Source organism: Rhamphochromis longiceps, linkage group LG7, assembly GCF_057381845.1.
Source record: "Rhamphochromis longiceps isolate RC_006_pf linkage group LG7, R_longiceps_female_GT1.1, whole genome shotgun sequence".
NCBI classification, from domain to species: Eukaryota; Metazoa; Chordata; class Actinopteri; order Cichliformes; family Cichlidae; genus Rhamphochromis; species Rhamphochromis longiceps.
The window spans coordinates 33,434,528-33,451,536 of record NC_140563.1 but is presented as its reverse complement, the minus strand read 5'-3'; the positions used below and the strand labels follow the sequence as shown (position 1 = coordinate 33,451,536).

Here is a 17,009-nt window from a genome sequence, read left to right as displayed (position 1 = left end):
ACACACAAAGAAAGAGGAGTTGAGGGTGAAATAAAAGAAAAGGGTGAGAGGAGTGCAATAATGAGCTAAAAAAGGCTTTGACAGCATAATAAGAAGGAGAAGGGCATGACAGAAACAGATTCCGACAAAGAAAGGAGAGGAGAGAAGAAATCTTGTTGAGTCTTGTTTAATCAAACATCCTTGATATGCTGAAAGATGGGAAGAAAGCCATGAAAGAAAAAAAAGTGAAAGGCAAGAAAGAAAGAGAAATCAAGAACGGTTAAAGAAAAAAAAAGAGAAATAAAAGAGATGGAATACAAAAAGAAAGGCCTGATTTTGCGTATGTAAGAGAGAAACTAATAAATACAAATTTTAAAAGGATCAGACCTGGATATTTAAGAAGAAACCCGGGGGAAAAAAGGTCCACTTTTAAGTTTCAAAAAAGGGCAGGTGGACTTTGCACTGTACTTGTGCAACTTCCTATTATCATACCTCAGTCTCACAGCCAAATATAAAAGATTCACAAAAATTTAAGCTCATGCACAAAAGCTGTAGTGCTTTCAGGCTGAAAGCGTGACAAAGAGAAGAGAAGGTGGCTGTCATTCATTTTTACATTTTAGTGGAAACAAAGTTTCATTTTCATGTTTTATTAGATTTAGGAATCATGACTGGTTAAATTTAGCAAAACATAGCTGCTGGTATGAAGCCTGAATGCTGGTAGAGCAGTTTAAAAAAAAAACCCACACAGTTCATCTATGAAACATACTTCTTTTTGAAATACATCTGTCCAACGTCATGTGAACTTTCAAAAAAGGTAAAACCTTTGTACATGTGCAGAAACAGATCATAGATTTTTTTATATATATAATTTCATTACTAGTCAAAGTTGCATCTTCTGGGTATTAAAAAAAACTAAGTCAACTCATGAATGCTGCGGTTCTTTCAATGGCTCCAAAAGCTGTCCAGCGCCCACAGACCTCCATGTTAAAACATTCAACTCTAAACTTTGTATGTTTTTGAAGTGGAAATATTTGACAAATAACATAATAAACACTGTGGTACAGCACATTTAAGACATTTTTGCTTCAGTTTCAGTGAGGGGGAAATCCAGTATTTTCTTGTTTTGTAAGAGCTAGCATTAGCTATCATCATACTGTCGATGCAAATATCCATGAGATTAGGCTTGTTAACAAGGAAGTGAAATTCCTGAAGACAGTGAACTATTAATCCCCATGTTCAAACTAAAAACCAGTAACCAGGAAAGGAAAGGAAATTTGATTTAATAGGATAAATCAGAGAAGCATCAGAGCTTGCCTTCTTGGTCAATTTTATGGGCAACACCAGAAGATTTTGGAAGCTATGAAGTAGAAACTGAATGAACAGAAGAAGAACATGAAGACGGGAAGAGGAGTTGACAGAGTTCAGCTGGGTAGTTTCCAAACTGCCAGTCTGCCTGGTGGTCTTGGCAAAAAGCTGATTTCTCCTTGCGTAACCAGACTGAAGACTAAGTTTCAGTCTGTCTATGGGAAAATACAGCTCAAAGCAACACATATAATCCATCACAATCACACTTTATTTTTTCCTCCAAGTCTGTGAGTTTTTGTACAGATTTTATGAGAGTTTTTGTTCCATAATGCACTGCTGCACATCTTTAAAATAAAAAGTCCATCTTGTTATTTTTAAATGAGACCGATCAGGAGCTGAGGTTTGTTTTGAGATACTTAAAAAACACACTCAAACAGCTCCAGCGCTCTCTTCTCATAAATGCGACATCCCATATTCTTTGTTCAAGTTTCAAGATGTGAGATTTCTGATTGGTGCAAAGATAATTTACACTTAAAACATTTATATCATTTGTGCATTTACATACAATGTGTTAATTAGTTAACAATTTTCCCACTATTAAGTCAGAATTAAGTTGTCTAATAACAGAAAAAAGGCTTTCTTCCACAGATACATTTAGCACCAACACAGCAATACTGATGATAGCTACAATATTTCAAATTGTGATGTTGTGTTTATAATGCAGATATAATAAAACTTGAAATACTTGTGTAATTGTTATTTTTGTAAGCGGTTTGTAAGTTAAAGTGACAGTAAATTTATCCATTGTACAAATTAATTATAGGGAAAAAAGATGTTCTCAGTTTGTTTTTTGTTTCTTTGTTTTGTATTGTTTTTCTATTGTTTTTTAACACTGAATAAACATAAATAAATAAAAACAGCACGTCTGGACTATTGGTCTCAAAATAATTTTTTAAATTTTTTTTTTTAAATTTTTTTTATCTTTTTTTTTTATTTCAAGCATCAGTCGGGGTCTAGGAAACTGTTCAATAAAAAAAGAAAACTTGGACAGAAGTTGGCCTTTTCTCTCCAGTCCAACAATCCAAAGAATATTGGAACTTTTTATCCTTGTTATCCTTGTTTTAGAAAAACTGAACGTATAGAGAATTCTTCATGCTGACAAATTTCTAAAAAAAATAATTCTAAATACATTTATATTTTCTTTGCATTTTCTTTGCAAGTTAGCTGCCTTATAGGACAGTCACACTGCGTATAGTACTGTTCATTATTTCAGGTTAGGAACAGCGTGTGTGAAGGACAACTGAAACCAGGGTTAGTGATCAGTTAGGATTAAGGTTTTACTCTCAAAACAGCAGCTCAGTTGTCTTGTCAGAGGACAGAGAAACTTATGTTGGAGGAGTTTATTTAACAAAGAAGCTAAGCTAAAAAAGTTCAAAGTTTTGCTGTGTGCTTGTTATGAAAACTGTTTGTTAAGCACTACTCAGGTAGAATGTTGAGTCTTAGATTCACCTTGCTCAAAACCAAACCCAGCATTGGCTCCAACATTATTAGGTAAGCCTCCTTTAGAGCCAAAGAAAACCCCAATAAATTTAATGTAGGATGACGTCTTCTTCCAGTAAGCTAAGTGGATACAATAAGTTGGTACCACTGGGCAGGGCAACATGATGAAAACATGTAACTGTTTCACTGGGAAATTATTCATCTCTGCTCATAAAGCTTTTGATCCAAGCTGTGACAAGAGACGATCAGCGTTGGCACTGAGGACCAACAGGGTTGAGAAATTAGGAGGTTTCCGGGAATATGCTCACAATAATGTGTGTGTGTGTGTCTGTGTGGGTGGGTGTGTGTATGCTGCCACACCTTCAATCCTAAGATGTGTTTCAGCTCGTCTTGTCTGCCAAAAGACGGGTTGATGGCAGGAGTACAGAGAGGAAGACAGAACAGGGCGGTGACCAAGACCTGTTACCATCTGATTTACTGTGATTTGCTAACAGTTCACAAGCTCACTTAAATGACATTTTCTTAATGTAGTGCCAATTCACAGCAGCAATTATCTCCTACCTTACAACGTACAGAGAAACCCAATGACATGGAGCAACTTATTTTACTTTTTCATGCATAACGTAACATAAAACAAATAACATCAGCATTGTGGTCTTTTTTTCATATATATATATAAATATAATTCAGCTGTTTTACCTGCTAACTTCAGCACAGTCAGAATAAAGCTCATACAATGAATTTCCTTTTTGGTTTACTGGTGTAAACATTTTTGACTTCACCCTATTTAATCTGATAAAATTCTTATTCTTATTCTTAAAGTCTCTGTTTTACAGATCTTGCCTTACAGATCTTCAGGTTTGGACAGATCCAGCTATTCAACTATTTTGTTCACAGTGAAGTGAGCTATCAGGAGAAAACTCCATATAGCAAGGGGTTGAGGATCCAGCATGCACATATCTTACTGCTAGAGCTGGGCGATATGAGATTTTTTCATATCACGATATGTTTTTTTCATTTCAGGCGATAACGATATCTATCACGATATAAGCCAAATAACTATATTTGTAAGATTTAAATGTGCTGTTGCTCACAAGTAAAATGTGAAATAATCAGCAGCTTGTTTTTATTTAAATATTTATTTCCCATAATAAGTTCAACAGGGTAGATGTACTTAAGGAACATGAGACTTTTTCAGATAAATAAAGGCAAATATTGCAAACTACACAAAAGGCAGCCGCTAAAGCGTTTAAGTTTCAAAACAGAACAAACGAAACAGACTAAATTGTCAATTCCACTTAGAAACAAAATATTAATTCTAAAAATAAATCTTAGTTTGTTTTACAGAAGAACAGACAAAACTGACTAACTTTTGTCAATATCAAATAAACTGAGAACTAAAAGGAAATTCTCAATCTCTCCTTGTTGTATAGCTGAGCTTTTCAAACAGTTTTAACAGTTACTTTAGTCTGACAAAAGCCGAATGACGAATTAGCGCTTCCAGTCAGAGACTGAGGCTAAGTCCACGCGTACACGGGTATTTTTGAAAACGGAGATTTTCCGTTTTCGTTTTAAAAAATAATCCCGTCCACACATAAAGGCAGAAATGAAGGAAAACGCTGCTATGAACATGCCAAAGCAGCAGGTGGCGCTAGATTCCTAACCGTGCAGAAATGTTGGCCAATCAGAAGTCTAGAAGCCTCGGTGGGAAAAAGTAAACAAAGCTGGGGCATAGAAGCAGAACCGAGTCGTATGTGTGGAGGGACAGTAACTGTGTATATGTAAGCATTTAAACACTGCAGAGAGTAGAATTAACAGTAACAGTATTGTAGAAATTCATTTCACCGAAACAATAACGTGGCGCACAGTGTGACGCATGCACCAGTTTATTGTATTTCCAGACTTGCTTTCGGCACAATTTACAGTGCACGCTACTCTATTTTTTGTCAGACTTGAAATAGCCGAAATACCTTCACACTACGGAACTTCTATGGCTCTTCCGTTCGACAATCTCTCCGGCATTGGAACCATCATCTGTTTTCTCTTCGGTCACGCTCGGTTGATTTTTCTAGTCGGCACACTCATTTCCTCCATTATGCGCTGGCCCCATTACCCGCTGGCTGCTTCCCAAACAAACCCACGTGCGGCTTGGCACTTGTGCTGTATGTAACAAGTCACGCGACGTGACGCTGCGGCTGTGATTGGTTCGGCTCTGCGCTACTTAATTTAGATTGGCTGACCTTTTTTTTTTTTTTTTTTTTTAAAGAGGACAAGAGCGGCGAGGTCTATCGCGATAGCTTAATTTCTCTATCGAGTAAAAGTTATATCGCGATACATATCGTTATCGTTCTATCGCCCAGCTCTACTTACTGCAATCAGCATACATCCATACTTCTGTTGATCTGGCCAACTGTTACATAACGTGGATGTGCTTGTTATTTGTCTGCCTGAGATGTAGAGGGACGGGTTGCAGATGCTGCTCCAAACAGTTTTTCTAAGTCTATTCATGCTTCACTGAAGATGACAATCACACTCATGTGGTGAAGTACCACATAGCAGTAGATTTCAATCAAAGAAATTGGTGGGAACCTAAACTCTAAGATTACTGATACTAGTCAACATGTAAAGAATAAATTGTGAATTTGATCTATTCTGTCATATAATTTCCTGCACCAATCCTTCAGTAAACACTGACTTTAATGTTAGCAGATTCATTTTTTTAGAATATTAGGTTTGAAAGTGGGTGTTTTCAGTTTGTTTAAGTATGTCACTCTAAAGGGTTTAACGTGCAAAAGGACTTTTTTTGTTTTCACTAAGCAAACAAAACAAAACAATGAAAAAAAACTCATCATCTCCAGATGTCCTTACTGCAGAAATGAACCAGAGAGAAAATCTGTCAACAACTAACCTGTCATAGCGTGATACAGTTTCAACAGAAATAAAAAAACAAGCTACTCTCGAGAAAACTGGCCTGTCAAGATGACTGTTGAAATCTTTATCATGCATTAATATGTAGGAGGGTAATCAGGATAAGCCAGTGTTCAGGCCAGCAGTCAGTCTACAGCCCCGTGTGTAGGGGTGTAGAGCCTTACTTCTTAAATAGGTTGCTAATGTTTTATCTTTATGATAACGTAAAGATACAGGCTTTGACAGGTTAGTTTCTTCTTTTAAGACGTTAGAAGAAGCATCATTTGTAGAAGTAAACTACCATGATATAAATACCTCCAGTGCCAAGATGATGAGAACCAGTGTTTCATTTCAGAAAATGAGAAAAGTTCTGACAAGAATGTAATCACTCTACGTACTGTCATATAAACCTACACAGTGTTATTGCATGAACATTAACTAATGCTTCCTGTAGGAGATTAGAGGTGCAGGGAGACCGGTGATACTTTGGACAGCCAAAGTCACCAGTGTGGAAGAAGAAGAAATTCTCACTACCATCAGGACAATAAACTAGAAGTACTTTGATCATATGATGCAACAAATACCATCTATTGAAAATATTTCCGGAGTGATTTAAGACATAACCCAGATTGCAGAAGAAAATCCTGATTCAAGAACTTAAGCCAGTGTCTTGGACTGAACATACTAACATTGTTCAGAAAGGTTATGAACAAAAAACAGATAATGGTGTTGCTCAGCAGTGTTCTTGAAGTTACAAGGTGCTTGAAGATACAAGAAAACTCAAACTTCATCAACTATCCATTCTTCTCAAGTCCAAGAAACAAGAAACTAAAAATATGCTCTTTGAAAGGAAACACTTTCACAACTCCTAATACCAAACCACAAAAACTATTTTGACTCACTGTGTTCGTATGTTGCTGAGCTCTTGCTCTGTCCGTCTCTGCAGCTGCTGGAGGTGAAAGGTCAATTCTTGGCTCAGAACAGCAAATCCCAGCAGTCCCTCTTTTCCTGTTGTGGCCTCACACACCAAACCCTGAGATGGAACAGTCATTAGAGCTTTCAGGTGCCACTCACTAGTGCTAGTAAATTTTTCTCGATGGCCACCAGCAATATCACAAAAAAAAAAAAAAAAAGACAGGAAAACCTCCAGTTTCTGCTCAATCTAGGAATAATATTTGCAAAATTTCCTCAGAATCTATTTGTATGATGTAAACTCTGGGAACAAAAGATAATATGCAACAATTTCATACTAGTCAACACAACTTTAATGCGAACAGAGGAAAACATGTCAAAAACATGGTGTGTTGTGAAACCCACCATGTTAATCAGATTGATAAAGATTATGTAGTAGTGATAAATAACTTTTCATCTGGGACAATCAGGAAGTTGTAATATTGAACAAAATGTCTCAACCTTTACTGAACAATATATTTCATGGTGATATTCAAATCAAACTATATACACAATGAAATCAAAGAATGCTGATATAATTGACAGTCTCAAAGCCAGCCTCGGGCAGCATAAATAAGTGTACTCCATTGTTAGTCCCAAACTTGGATGGTTGTATGAGGAAGAGGATCTAGCAAAAAAAAAAAATTCCTGCCAAATTAAACTTGCAAATCCAACCATTATGCCCCCCCCCCCTCCCCCCCTTCCCCTTGGGAAATGAGGGAGCAGCCAAAAGTACTTTTACTTTGGTTTGTAGCCAAACAGCTTTAAAAAGCTAATAACCCCATTACCCTTTAGCTATAATTTTACCCTAACGCTAACATGCTAACAAGGCTGCTAAACTACAGCTCAGTTTCCCAGCCACTAATTAAGCCTACTCCGAGATTAACATTTTCTTTTAGTCTAAGACTAGGCTTAATTCAACTCTGGGAACCAAGCAGTATAACCTGCTGATACCTTACAATGAGCATTTCATTCAAGGCACCATAGTGGTGATGCCCAGAGCTACTACAGTAGACAACAGAGTCTTAGTTTTGTTAGATTACAGTGAAAACCTGTTTACCATTTAATTAGGCGGAAGTCCACTAGGACATAATCTTTCCACCAGTTGATGCTGGCACCACACAATGGACAGATCATACAGACAGAAAAAGCAGTCAAGGTAATGAAGTTGGTACTGACATATCCTGGTCCATTTGTGACTATTTTTATTCAGTTATTGTCTCGGATCCACACACCCAGCGTATGAACTGTTTTATTTAGTATAAGGTGAGGTAAGAAAAATTCTTAACAACTGAATCTCAGAGAAACTGCTGACAATTAAAAAAGACAAAGCACAGATAAGCCACCTTATAAGTCATCCTATATATTTAGTCTGCAGAGTACTACGCAACAGCTCTCAGAAGTCTCACTTTGTCAAACAGAAGAAGGATGAATCACCAGGCATGAGAAATACAGACAGACGAGAGGAGGTGAAAAGAAATGGACTGAGACCCTATGAGTACATAACAAGTTGGAATATAAAGTTCTGGTTGTGAGTCTGAACTTGTCAAGGTGACAGAGTCCTTCAGTGAGCGGCTGTAGGCTGAAAGACAACAGACCGACTGAGTCATCCTGGCAGAACATGACGATCACCCTCATCCTCCCCTTCGTCTGTGTGTCTATGTGTCCATGTGACTCAGTCTGAGAGACAAACTGGCACTATGTTCACTCAGCAGCCAAATCTGATTTGTTTTTCCCAGATATGATCTTTAGTCCTCACTGTCCACAGTGAAAGTGACTAAATTTCTGAATCAGAGTTCTTCAGCTGAACAGAAAATTAAACTAACTTGTGTTACTTTTTGACTATGAATATCATATATGTGGTAATCTCTAACAGTGCTCTCTACCATGTCATGTCATTGGGTAATACACTTCATCAATCAGTTTTATGTAAGAGCACAGGGTGGAGGTGATAAAAAGTTAAGATCTTCGAAATTCCCGGTAGGACTGGCTGGTAGCACATCTGCATTTATGAAACTATGATCATAAAAAACTTCAGAGTGTGACATTAAAACCAACTGACTAGCTTTTCAAAAGCGGGTTTATCTCGATTGTTCTTTTTTTATTATTTTACTTTCTGCAATTAAGGCCTCAGAGTAGGGGAATAAATCGGATTTGAGCTGCCTGTCTGAACATGGCCTCAGGAGACATCCACAAAGAGGGAAAGGAAGGGAGGAGGAGAGGCAGACAGAGAGAAGCGGGCCCAGATTCCCACAGAGAAATGAAGGGAAGAATCAAGCCAATGGCATAAAGAGAGTGGAAATAAGAAAAACAAACCCCCATACAGACTGTTGGGAGGAATGCAGTTAAGGCAGTGTTGTGCAATTAGCCCCATACCCTCTAGCAAAGACTCATGTTTAACAGACATTACGTTAAAATCGAAACTGCCAACTCCAGCCAACATCAAGCATAAAATACTTGATGCCTCAATAATACAGGTGATAACGATCTAACAGGGCTTTTTTCAGTGGTGGTTTTATGTTTCAGATCCTACAGCTGCTGTTCTACTGACCTTCAGACAAATTTATAATGACTTCACTCATGAAAGATGAGTTGTGCATTTCATCATATCTTATACTTGCATTGTAATTTTTGTTATATTATAACGTTAACCCTTGTTTTACCCTTGTATAATTCATATATTATTGTTTTATTGCTTATATTTTATAACAGAAACCTTTTCATTTTTATATTTATATTCTTCTATACAAGTTTTACTTTACATTACTTTACATTAATTGGAGGCAGGTTTTCTCTTGTTTTGCCATTTACCTGATCAACAATGGATGATTCTAGGATGTGAACTTCTTCTTCTATTAGCTGCCGGAGTTTCTCCAACGAAGCAGGAAACTCCTCTTTGTTCCGCTGGAAGTTTGGAGACTGTAGAGAGAAGCAGAGCATTTAATCATCTTTCATCTCAGCAAATGTCACACAGTAAATCTGCTGTATCCTTAACAAACTACGGCTTTTGCAGCAACCAAATACCACTTTGAGTCTGAATGCTAATAGCTGCTATTACAGAGAAAGACATTCTGCAACTAAAGTGGGCATTTAGAGTAGAAATTGAGATTAACTGAAGGACAAACGGTTCTGCCTGGAAGACAAAATGACATTGTGAACTGAAATTAGAACAACACCCAATTAGCAAGGCACGCTCCTGTGATTTTTTTTAACCACATGAGCTCATTTTCATTTGTGTGGAATGAAGAGGAGCAATGGGAGAGAGGAAGGCTGAAATTTATCAAATCCTACCCTCCGCAGTGAACGCTGAACCTCTAAATTCAATTTTGACTTCAAAGTTATGCACTTTTGAAGCAAAGACCGGATATACCAGCACGCAACTGTTTTCCATCTGTAACACAGAGCATGTAAGCAGATGATCAAATAAAATCAGACAGAATAAAAAGATCAAAGCGCTAAAAAATAAATACCCCATTGTGCTGCTTTAGATAATTTGACTCAACATAACTGAAAACAAAAGATGAAGATAAAATTATCAACTCCATATAAAAGATGAACACCAGACATTTCAGAAGTGCATTCTTTCTAATGGCCACCAGGGGATGAATCCTCTGGTTGCAAATAGAAATCTGATTATACTGGAGTCTATGAGAAAAGGGCCCACTTCTCACTTTATTAATGGTCGCAGTAAATGCTTTCTTGATGAGATTATGGCTTCAAATGCTCGTTTCAAGTGTTCTTTATTGTGACATAATGCTCATTTTGTTAAATATGTTCCTATTTAGAGCAAAAAAGACACAACCAGGCAAGTAATTTAAGGTTACAACTTTTCATTATATAGCTAAAATTTTATTTGGTCTTGTCAACAGTCTCAGATCTAGATAGTAATAAGGTGGCTTAAATAGAAAGTCTAATAGTTCCAGTTCTAAATACTGCATAAAATAAAAATTAGCCCTTGCCTCAACTGAGCTGTTGCGCTGACTAGCAGACCTCCAAATAAGTACATATGATAAAGCAAATTGTCAGATGACATGCTCTGTAGAGCTCCTGTCCTGTCCTGGAGGAGAGGTCACATCTCTGTGTGTCAGCATGTCAGCTACACGACTCTCTTTTTGTCTTCACCTTGATGGATTACCCTACAAACCTACAGAAAAATGATTGGCAGTATATCAGCAACACAAACTTGAAAATTCCCCAGTGGAAAAGCTGAGCTGGTACAAAAACATTTAAAGTGAAACAAATAAGCTATTTGTAATAGCAAAAGTGCAGAACCTCTTAAAATTGTCTAAGTTGGTTTCAGTCTTTAAATGTCAAAGTGCTCTGTAACATAAACTCAGAAATATTCAATGTTGTTCTGAAGGAGAGACATATAATGGAGGTGTTGGTAACAACACAACTTTGCCTGTTGAGTAGACTCTCACCCACCCACCAGCTTCAAAACCCACCACAGAGAGCCATTGTCAGACTGAGCTGAAGCAGTGAACCTCAGTGACTCATATGTACATTTTTAACTTAAATGAGAAAATCAATCTTCATACATATATAAAAACTACAGATGGACAGCGGCAATTAATTCCGTTCCTCGCCATACGAGTGGATGCATTCATAACATGAGTGGGCTGGTTGTTCATGACACCAAGTCTGTGTTGTCTGATTAAAAGCAATCAAAACAAGTCCATTGTATTTTAATCCCTCCGAGAAAGATTATATGCGCTGACAGGAGCTTGGGAGAGCAGAGAGACATTTTTAGTTGTTAAAAGACGACAGAAATAGGAAAACCATTCTTGGTTTACAGTATTTAAATGGTGTGTGACATTCAGTGGACCCAACAAAGTCCTATTCTTTTCAGAAAAAGTAATTAGAAAGTAAAATATAATGGCTGATGAATGTGGGACGCTATAATTCTCTCCTCATTACTGTACAACCCTTACTCCTAGAAATTATGTTTATATACTGCTAATTTGTTTTTCCAATTATGCTTCCCGACAAAACCTAATTGGCGAAACAAATTAGTCATATATAAATGCTGCAACTGTAAGAATAATATAACCTCACACTGTCTATGGTCTTAAAGAAATGTTTAAATACATATTTGAGTAAAAACACAAATGGTGTTAATACATAACTACATTTTAAAAATATGATGGCTAAGGCCTTGAGACCACTGGATAACCTGCTAGCAACCAAAAATCACTAGAGAAAAATTTGTATTCCTGAACCAAATGAGAAGTGGTTACGTGAGGTTTTTGGCAATCCCTAGGTGGGAATGATCACAAAGATATGCACAATACTCGATCTAAAACAACCTTGCAATTAATTTGGTCACTAACATGTTGCTCAAGTTGCCTCTAGTTTGCACAGAGGACATCAACTTGTCTACAAACACTCACCAAATATTGGCCAAGCAATTTAAAATTGTAAAAAGTGCAAAACAAACAAAGCTGAAATGAAATGAAAGTAAAATTTGCCACTTTTACAACACACTGGCTGCAGCAGTAAGGCACAACTTTTACTTTGAAGACAAAAGTTTCAAACTCCTTTTCCAGTTTTTATCAAACTTGAAATTTCACTACTGCTCAGAATGTAATTGACATCGTCCACAAACACTGCAGGAGACAATCTACTAGCAACCAAACTAATCACAATTTGATTTTTTTATGCAACTCTGTCTCCGATTTCACCCGACAACAGAAGTGAGAAGACCTTAAGAGAAGTGTTTTGGGGCGTCGTGAGGCTAGGCTACGTTAGCCATTTGCAGCTAACGTTACATTTGCAAAGTGTTACAAGCTACAATTTCACTGCTGGAAAGCAATTTCACTCATTCTTCGTTGATAGGAAAGGTACACTGTGAACAGGTCACCAGTTTGTTGCAGGGCTAACACATAGAGACAGACAATGGTAGGACTGAACTAAGAACCTTGTTTAGTTTGCTAACCACTGCGCCACCGTCCTGAATAAAGCAAAATAAATAAAAGCTTAGTTTTAGCTGAGGCTTTATAATACTGAATTTAAAAGCTATTTCTAGGCTAGCTAAATAGCTAATTTGACAATCACAATTTATTTTCCCTTTCAATACTAACAGGGCAGCAACGTAGTGAAAAAAAGACCACTGAAAATTAATGTCATTTACAACCTCAAGGAGATAGATCCACTGGCAACATAAAGTGGGCAGGTCCAAGTAAATCTTTCTCAACTCAGAAACAAGCAATCACAGAGACTTTTAATGTGAATTAAAGAGACAGCTGATTGACATATGACAAGGTACTAAAAAGGTTAGAGGGTTACGTAAGCAACCAAAGCCCAAAATGTCTGCTTGCAAGAAACAGCGAGCAAAGCGTAAAAGCAAATTGCTTCCTTTGCGGGCACCCCTTGGTAACTGACCAAGTGAGCAAACATACACAACTGTCACTTGTGAAATGTTTTTTGTAGCTAAAAAAAAAAAACATTTTCTGAAATGTCTCACTCTGAGGTATCTCATCAAATATTTATCACTGCAAAAGATTCAGTAAGGTAAATTCTTCATTGATCAAGCCTTACATTTCAACAAACAGCTTCAAACGAGCTGCTACCAAACTTGTAAAACTGAACTCTCTTAATTATCTCACACTTTAGCTTTCAGCTGTGAAACATTTCATAAGTACTCACTGCAGGACGTGGAGAGAGAGAAGTGCTCATGATGACAGACGGGCTCAAAACTCATTTCCTGACTGAGCTCAGACCACAGGGGGGTTCTGTGTTTGCATGTGTATGTGTTAGTGGGTGGGCTGCACTACTGTGTACATGGAGATGACCCTAACTACAACCTCTGAGACAGAGAGGATGAGAGAGTGTTAGAGAGACTGGTGGAGAGAGAATGTGAGCTGGTCAGTTAATCTCCAGCCAAGGTTTGTCACGGATTGTGGGCTTGATTGATTAGCTCACTCAGCCTCTTATGTGTGTGTGTTTGAGGGCGATACAGAGGGAGGAAAAAGCTCTAGACTTAAAACTTTGTTACAAAACTTCAGCTAAACCAGTATTTAAATTGTAATACACGTTTGGTCCAATTTGTAAGACAATGCAAGTTTTAGTATCATGGGTTAGGCATTTCAGACCTTGTATTTCATATGCAGATCAGTTTTTAAAGGTATTATTTAGATATCCTAAAGAGTACAAGAACCCATGTCACAAATACCAGTTCCTGCCCTGACCCCTCAAAGTCAGGGGGAGTCCCCAGGGTGTGTCTAGGTGGGGTCTAATGACTGTAGCAGGTTAAATAGACACACCTTTATAAGTATGCAGGTATGAGGAAGGTGAGGCCTTCTTCCCAATACCTCTGAAGGCCTCCCCCTCCTTTTTCAAGACTCTTTAATCATATGCACACAATAAGATTTAAGCAGCAAGATTAAAAGTCCAGACCTTGCCAGATTTTGCAGTTGGACTGAAATTATAAAGTCCAGGTTCATCCTTCAGAGACAGTAATAAAACTGGCTAATGTCAGGGCAAAGCCACTTAATGCGTTTCTGTTCCTTGTGTAAATGTGTGTAGATTTTATCATAGAGGTGGATCTAAAGGAACAGTCTGCTTACCTTATATCACTCCTCAGGAAAACATGAATTTTTACACTTCATCAATGCCAGCTCCAAATTCACTCCCGTTGTACGTCTCTGTGTATCAGGTGGCATTTCTTATTTTGTCTCTTTAAGGTTGTCGGTCATGCTTCTTTTGCTTTTTGCATCCCTTTGTAGTCATTTCAAAGCCCTCTGTGCTGATTTTGCTTAAGGTCACTTTCTATGTCTTTCTGATCGTTTTGCTTCTCCATGTTGTCAGTCTCCCTTTGTGTTTGTAGTCATGTGATTAAGTTTACAAAAAATACAAGCAGCCACTTCACACATGGCCCCCTTGACCCCTTCCTGCACTCGATTGCTTTTAAAAGCTTGTTTCCTGAAAACAGCTGCTGGAGGAAATTGACTTTAGGACATTAAACCATAAATTGTAAACACAAATGTGCTATTAAACCAAACCTATATGAGCTAAAATAGGCTATAAGCCTGCTGAAGCTTTACTCTGACTCTGATTTAGTCTTGGCCGATTCTGTTATAAAAAAAAAAATCCAGAACACTTTTACTCATAAATGAGTTAGCTCGAATTCAACTAACCTGCAGTCCAGTGTAGAGTTGAAATCATAAAACCTTCAACCTAGTCAAGAGTTGTCCCTGCTCCAGGAGCATATGAAACGCTGTCATTAGTGAAAGTAAGATTTTCCTGATAAGAGTGTTACTTTCCCTCTTTTCAGATCGCTTCTAAGATATTTTTTTAAGATCTCATTGTTTAAACCAATAATATTGTGTTATGTAATCAGGTGAGACACTCTACCACCCACAGGAAGTTATGAATCACGCATCATCACCTTTGTCATTGACACTAGCTCTCTTAATATTGAATATCATGGTGAATAGTTGCTTATTCAGAATGAATTTTCTTTTTGTTTTTTTTACAATTTTCTTTTTAGGAAAAAAAAATCTTAAAATCTGTAAGTGAGGCATTTTATCAGATAAAAGGGTCAGAGGTCTATGGGCATGCACTGTCACGATAACTGCAGATATTTGTTGCTCAGCAAGCAACTATGTCTGTACACAAGGAAACCTCTCCTACCCAGCACGCCTTATTCATGACTCACAGCTCTGGTATGTCACCTTGTGCACTGATGCACTTTGAGCCACCAGAAGCTTTAAACTGGGAGTGAACAGCAGGCGACGCCTTGCAGTAACATTTACTGACGAGGAATGTTTCATTATGGAAACAACTTTTAGTGACGAAGTTCATTAACAGTGTAACGATTATGTTAATTTACAAAATTGCCAAGTCATGTGTTTTTTCTTTAAATATAGTCTGGTTAACTCCTAATGCTAAAAATGTCATTCTAATTTTTCAAAATAAAGACCTCCGTCAGATAAAACTACATTTATGTCTTTAAGTTTAAGGCTTGTCTTATAATTGTTAATACAATTTACCAAATTGTTAATAAAATTTACCAAATTTCCCCTTGTAGGACAATTAAAGGATTATTCTATTCTATTCTAAAATTGTAGTTCTGTCAAAACAAAACTGTGAAGATGTTTTCAGAAACCTAACACTGCATCTGAAAATGAAGAAGCTAAGTGGTGAAATTCTCGTTTCTGGATCTTTCCTGCTGGCTGCTAGCACATTAAATGGCCTATTATGTTTAATGTAAGTCCACCAGATAGAACCTGTTACTTCCCACGCTCTGTCAAAAACATTGTTTTTACTATACACAGTGAAAATAGAAAGTTAAATTCCCGACTGTCATCCATTATGTATTAAAAACTACAAAAAACATACGTGTTTCAGTTGTGCTGAATTTAACACTTCTGCCAACCTGATTTCTAGGGGAAACGCCTACAATGGGTACTGATCTACACCACAACAGACATTTCTACTGCATTTTTGAACTCTATTTCTACTCAGCTGGACTGCGAACTGGAACAACTGGGATCAAACAATGGAGGAGCAGAAATGCAGAAAATACACAGCGGAGGACAAGGAGGTCAACATAACTTTGACCAAACAGAGTGTTTAGTCTCTTTGGAAACTTTCGGAACTTATTTAGAAATTCAAGTTCGAAACCAACCCAGTACTGAGGATTGTAGTTGATTAATTAATCACAGCTAAACCTTACTGGACATGCAGTTCTTTCAATTCAATTCAATTTTATTTAAATAGTGCCAAATCACAACAAAAGTCGCCTCTTCCTCTCTCTCTGTAAAAACACCAGCAGTATAAAACAGCAGAACCAGTTTGTCTGTACCCAATGAGGTGAATAAACAAAATACCACCTCTCCTGTATTTGCCCTCTTCCTGTCACTTCCCCTTTTAATTGAAGCATAGGTGGGCCTGTCCCTCTGTAGTTAACAATTAACTAATCAGATCTCTTGTCACCCTGACGTTAACCATGTCAAACACAACAAAACCACTATGCCCCCCCATTTCTTGAAAAGTGCTCACACACACAGTTTACAAGGTGATGTTCAGGAAGCACTTTCTAAACTGAGGGAAAAGGAAAACTTTATACATTTGTCAAGTGATGATGTGAAAATAAAATGTATTTGGCATCTTAATGCAGATGACAGCTTAAACTAGGGAACACTTAATTAAAGATTACCACAACATGTATGGAAAAACTGTGGCAGATAAAGTGCCATTACGGAAAATAATCCACCATCTTCCAGTAACTTCCTTTTTTACCCTAATGCACGACCTACACCAGACTGATTAATGGTATGTTTTTACTGCATACAGGTATTACTCTGGGTTATTTTAGGGTTTGGCACAATACCACTCTCACCACCACCCAACCGCATCGCAATGCA

General features: G+C 37.4%; 1 protein-coding gene across 4 annotated transcripts in view; it reads right to left on the bottom strand.

Annotated features, from left to right (window-relative positions):
• Positions 1–17,009, bottom strand: part of LOC146665691 (uncharacterized) — a 56,779-nt gene that overhangs the window by 27,594 nt on the left and 12,176 nt on the right. The window contains exons 1-3 of one of the 4 annotated variants that reach the window (XM_085413415.1): positions 13,288–13,390; positions 9,454–9,561; positions 6,594–6,724 (exon numbers count right to left, since the gene is read on the bottom strand). In XM_085413415.1, the coding sequence (XP_085269541.1) occupies positions 6,594–6,724; positions 9,454–9,561; positions 13,288–13,317 (269 nt within the window). In that variant the 5' untranslated portion in view covers positions 13,318–13,390. Of the gene's footprint in view, positions 1–6,593; positions 6,725–9,453; positions 9,562–13,287; positions 13,391–17,009 lie in introns of those variants that run through there. The other 3 variants (XM_085413416.1, XM_085413417.1, XM_085413418.1) reach the window with 3 other exon arrangements.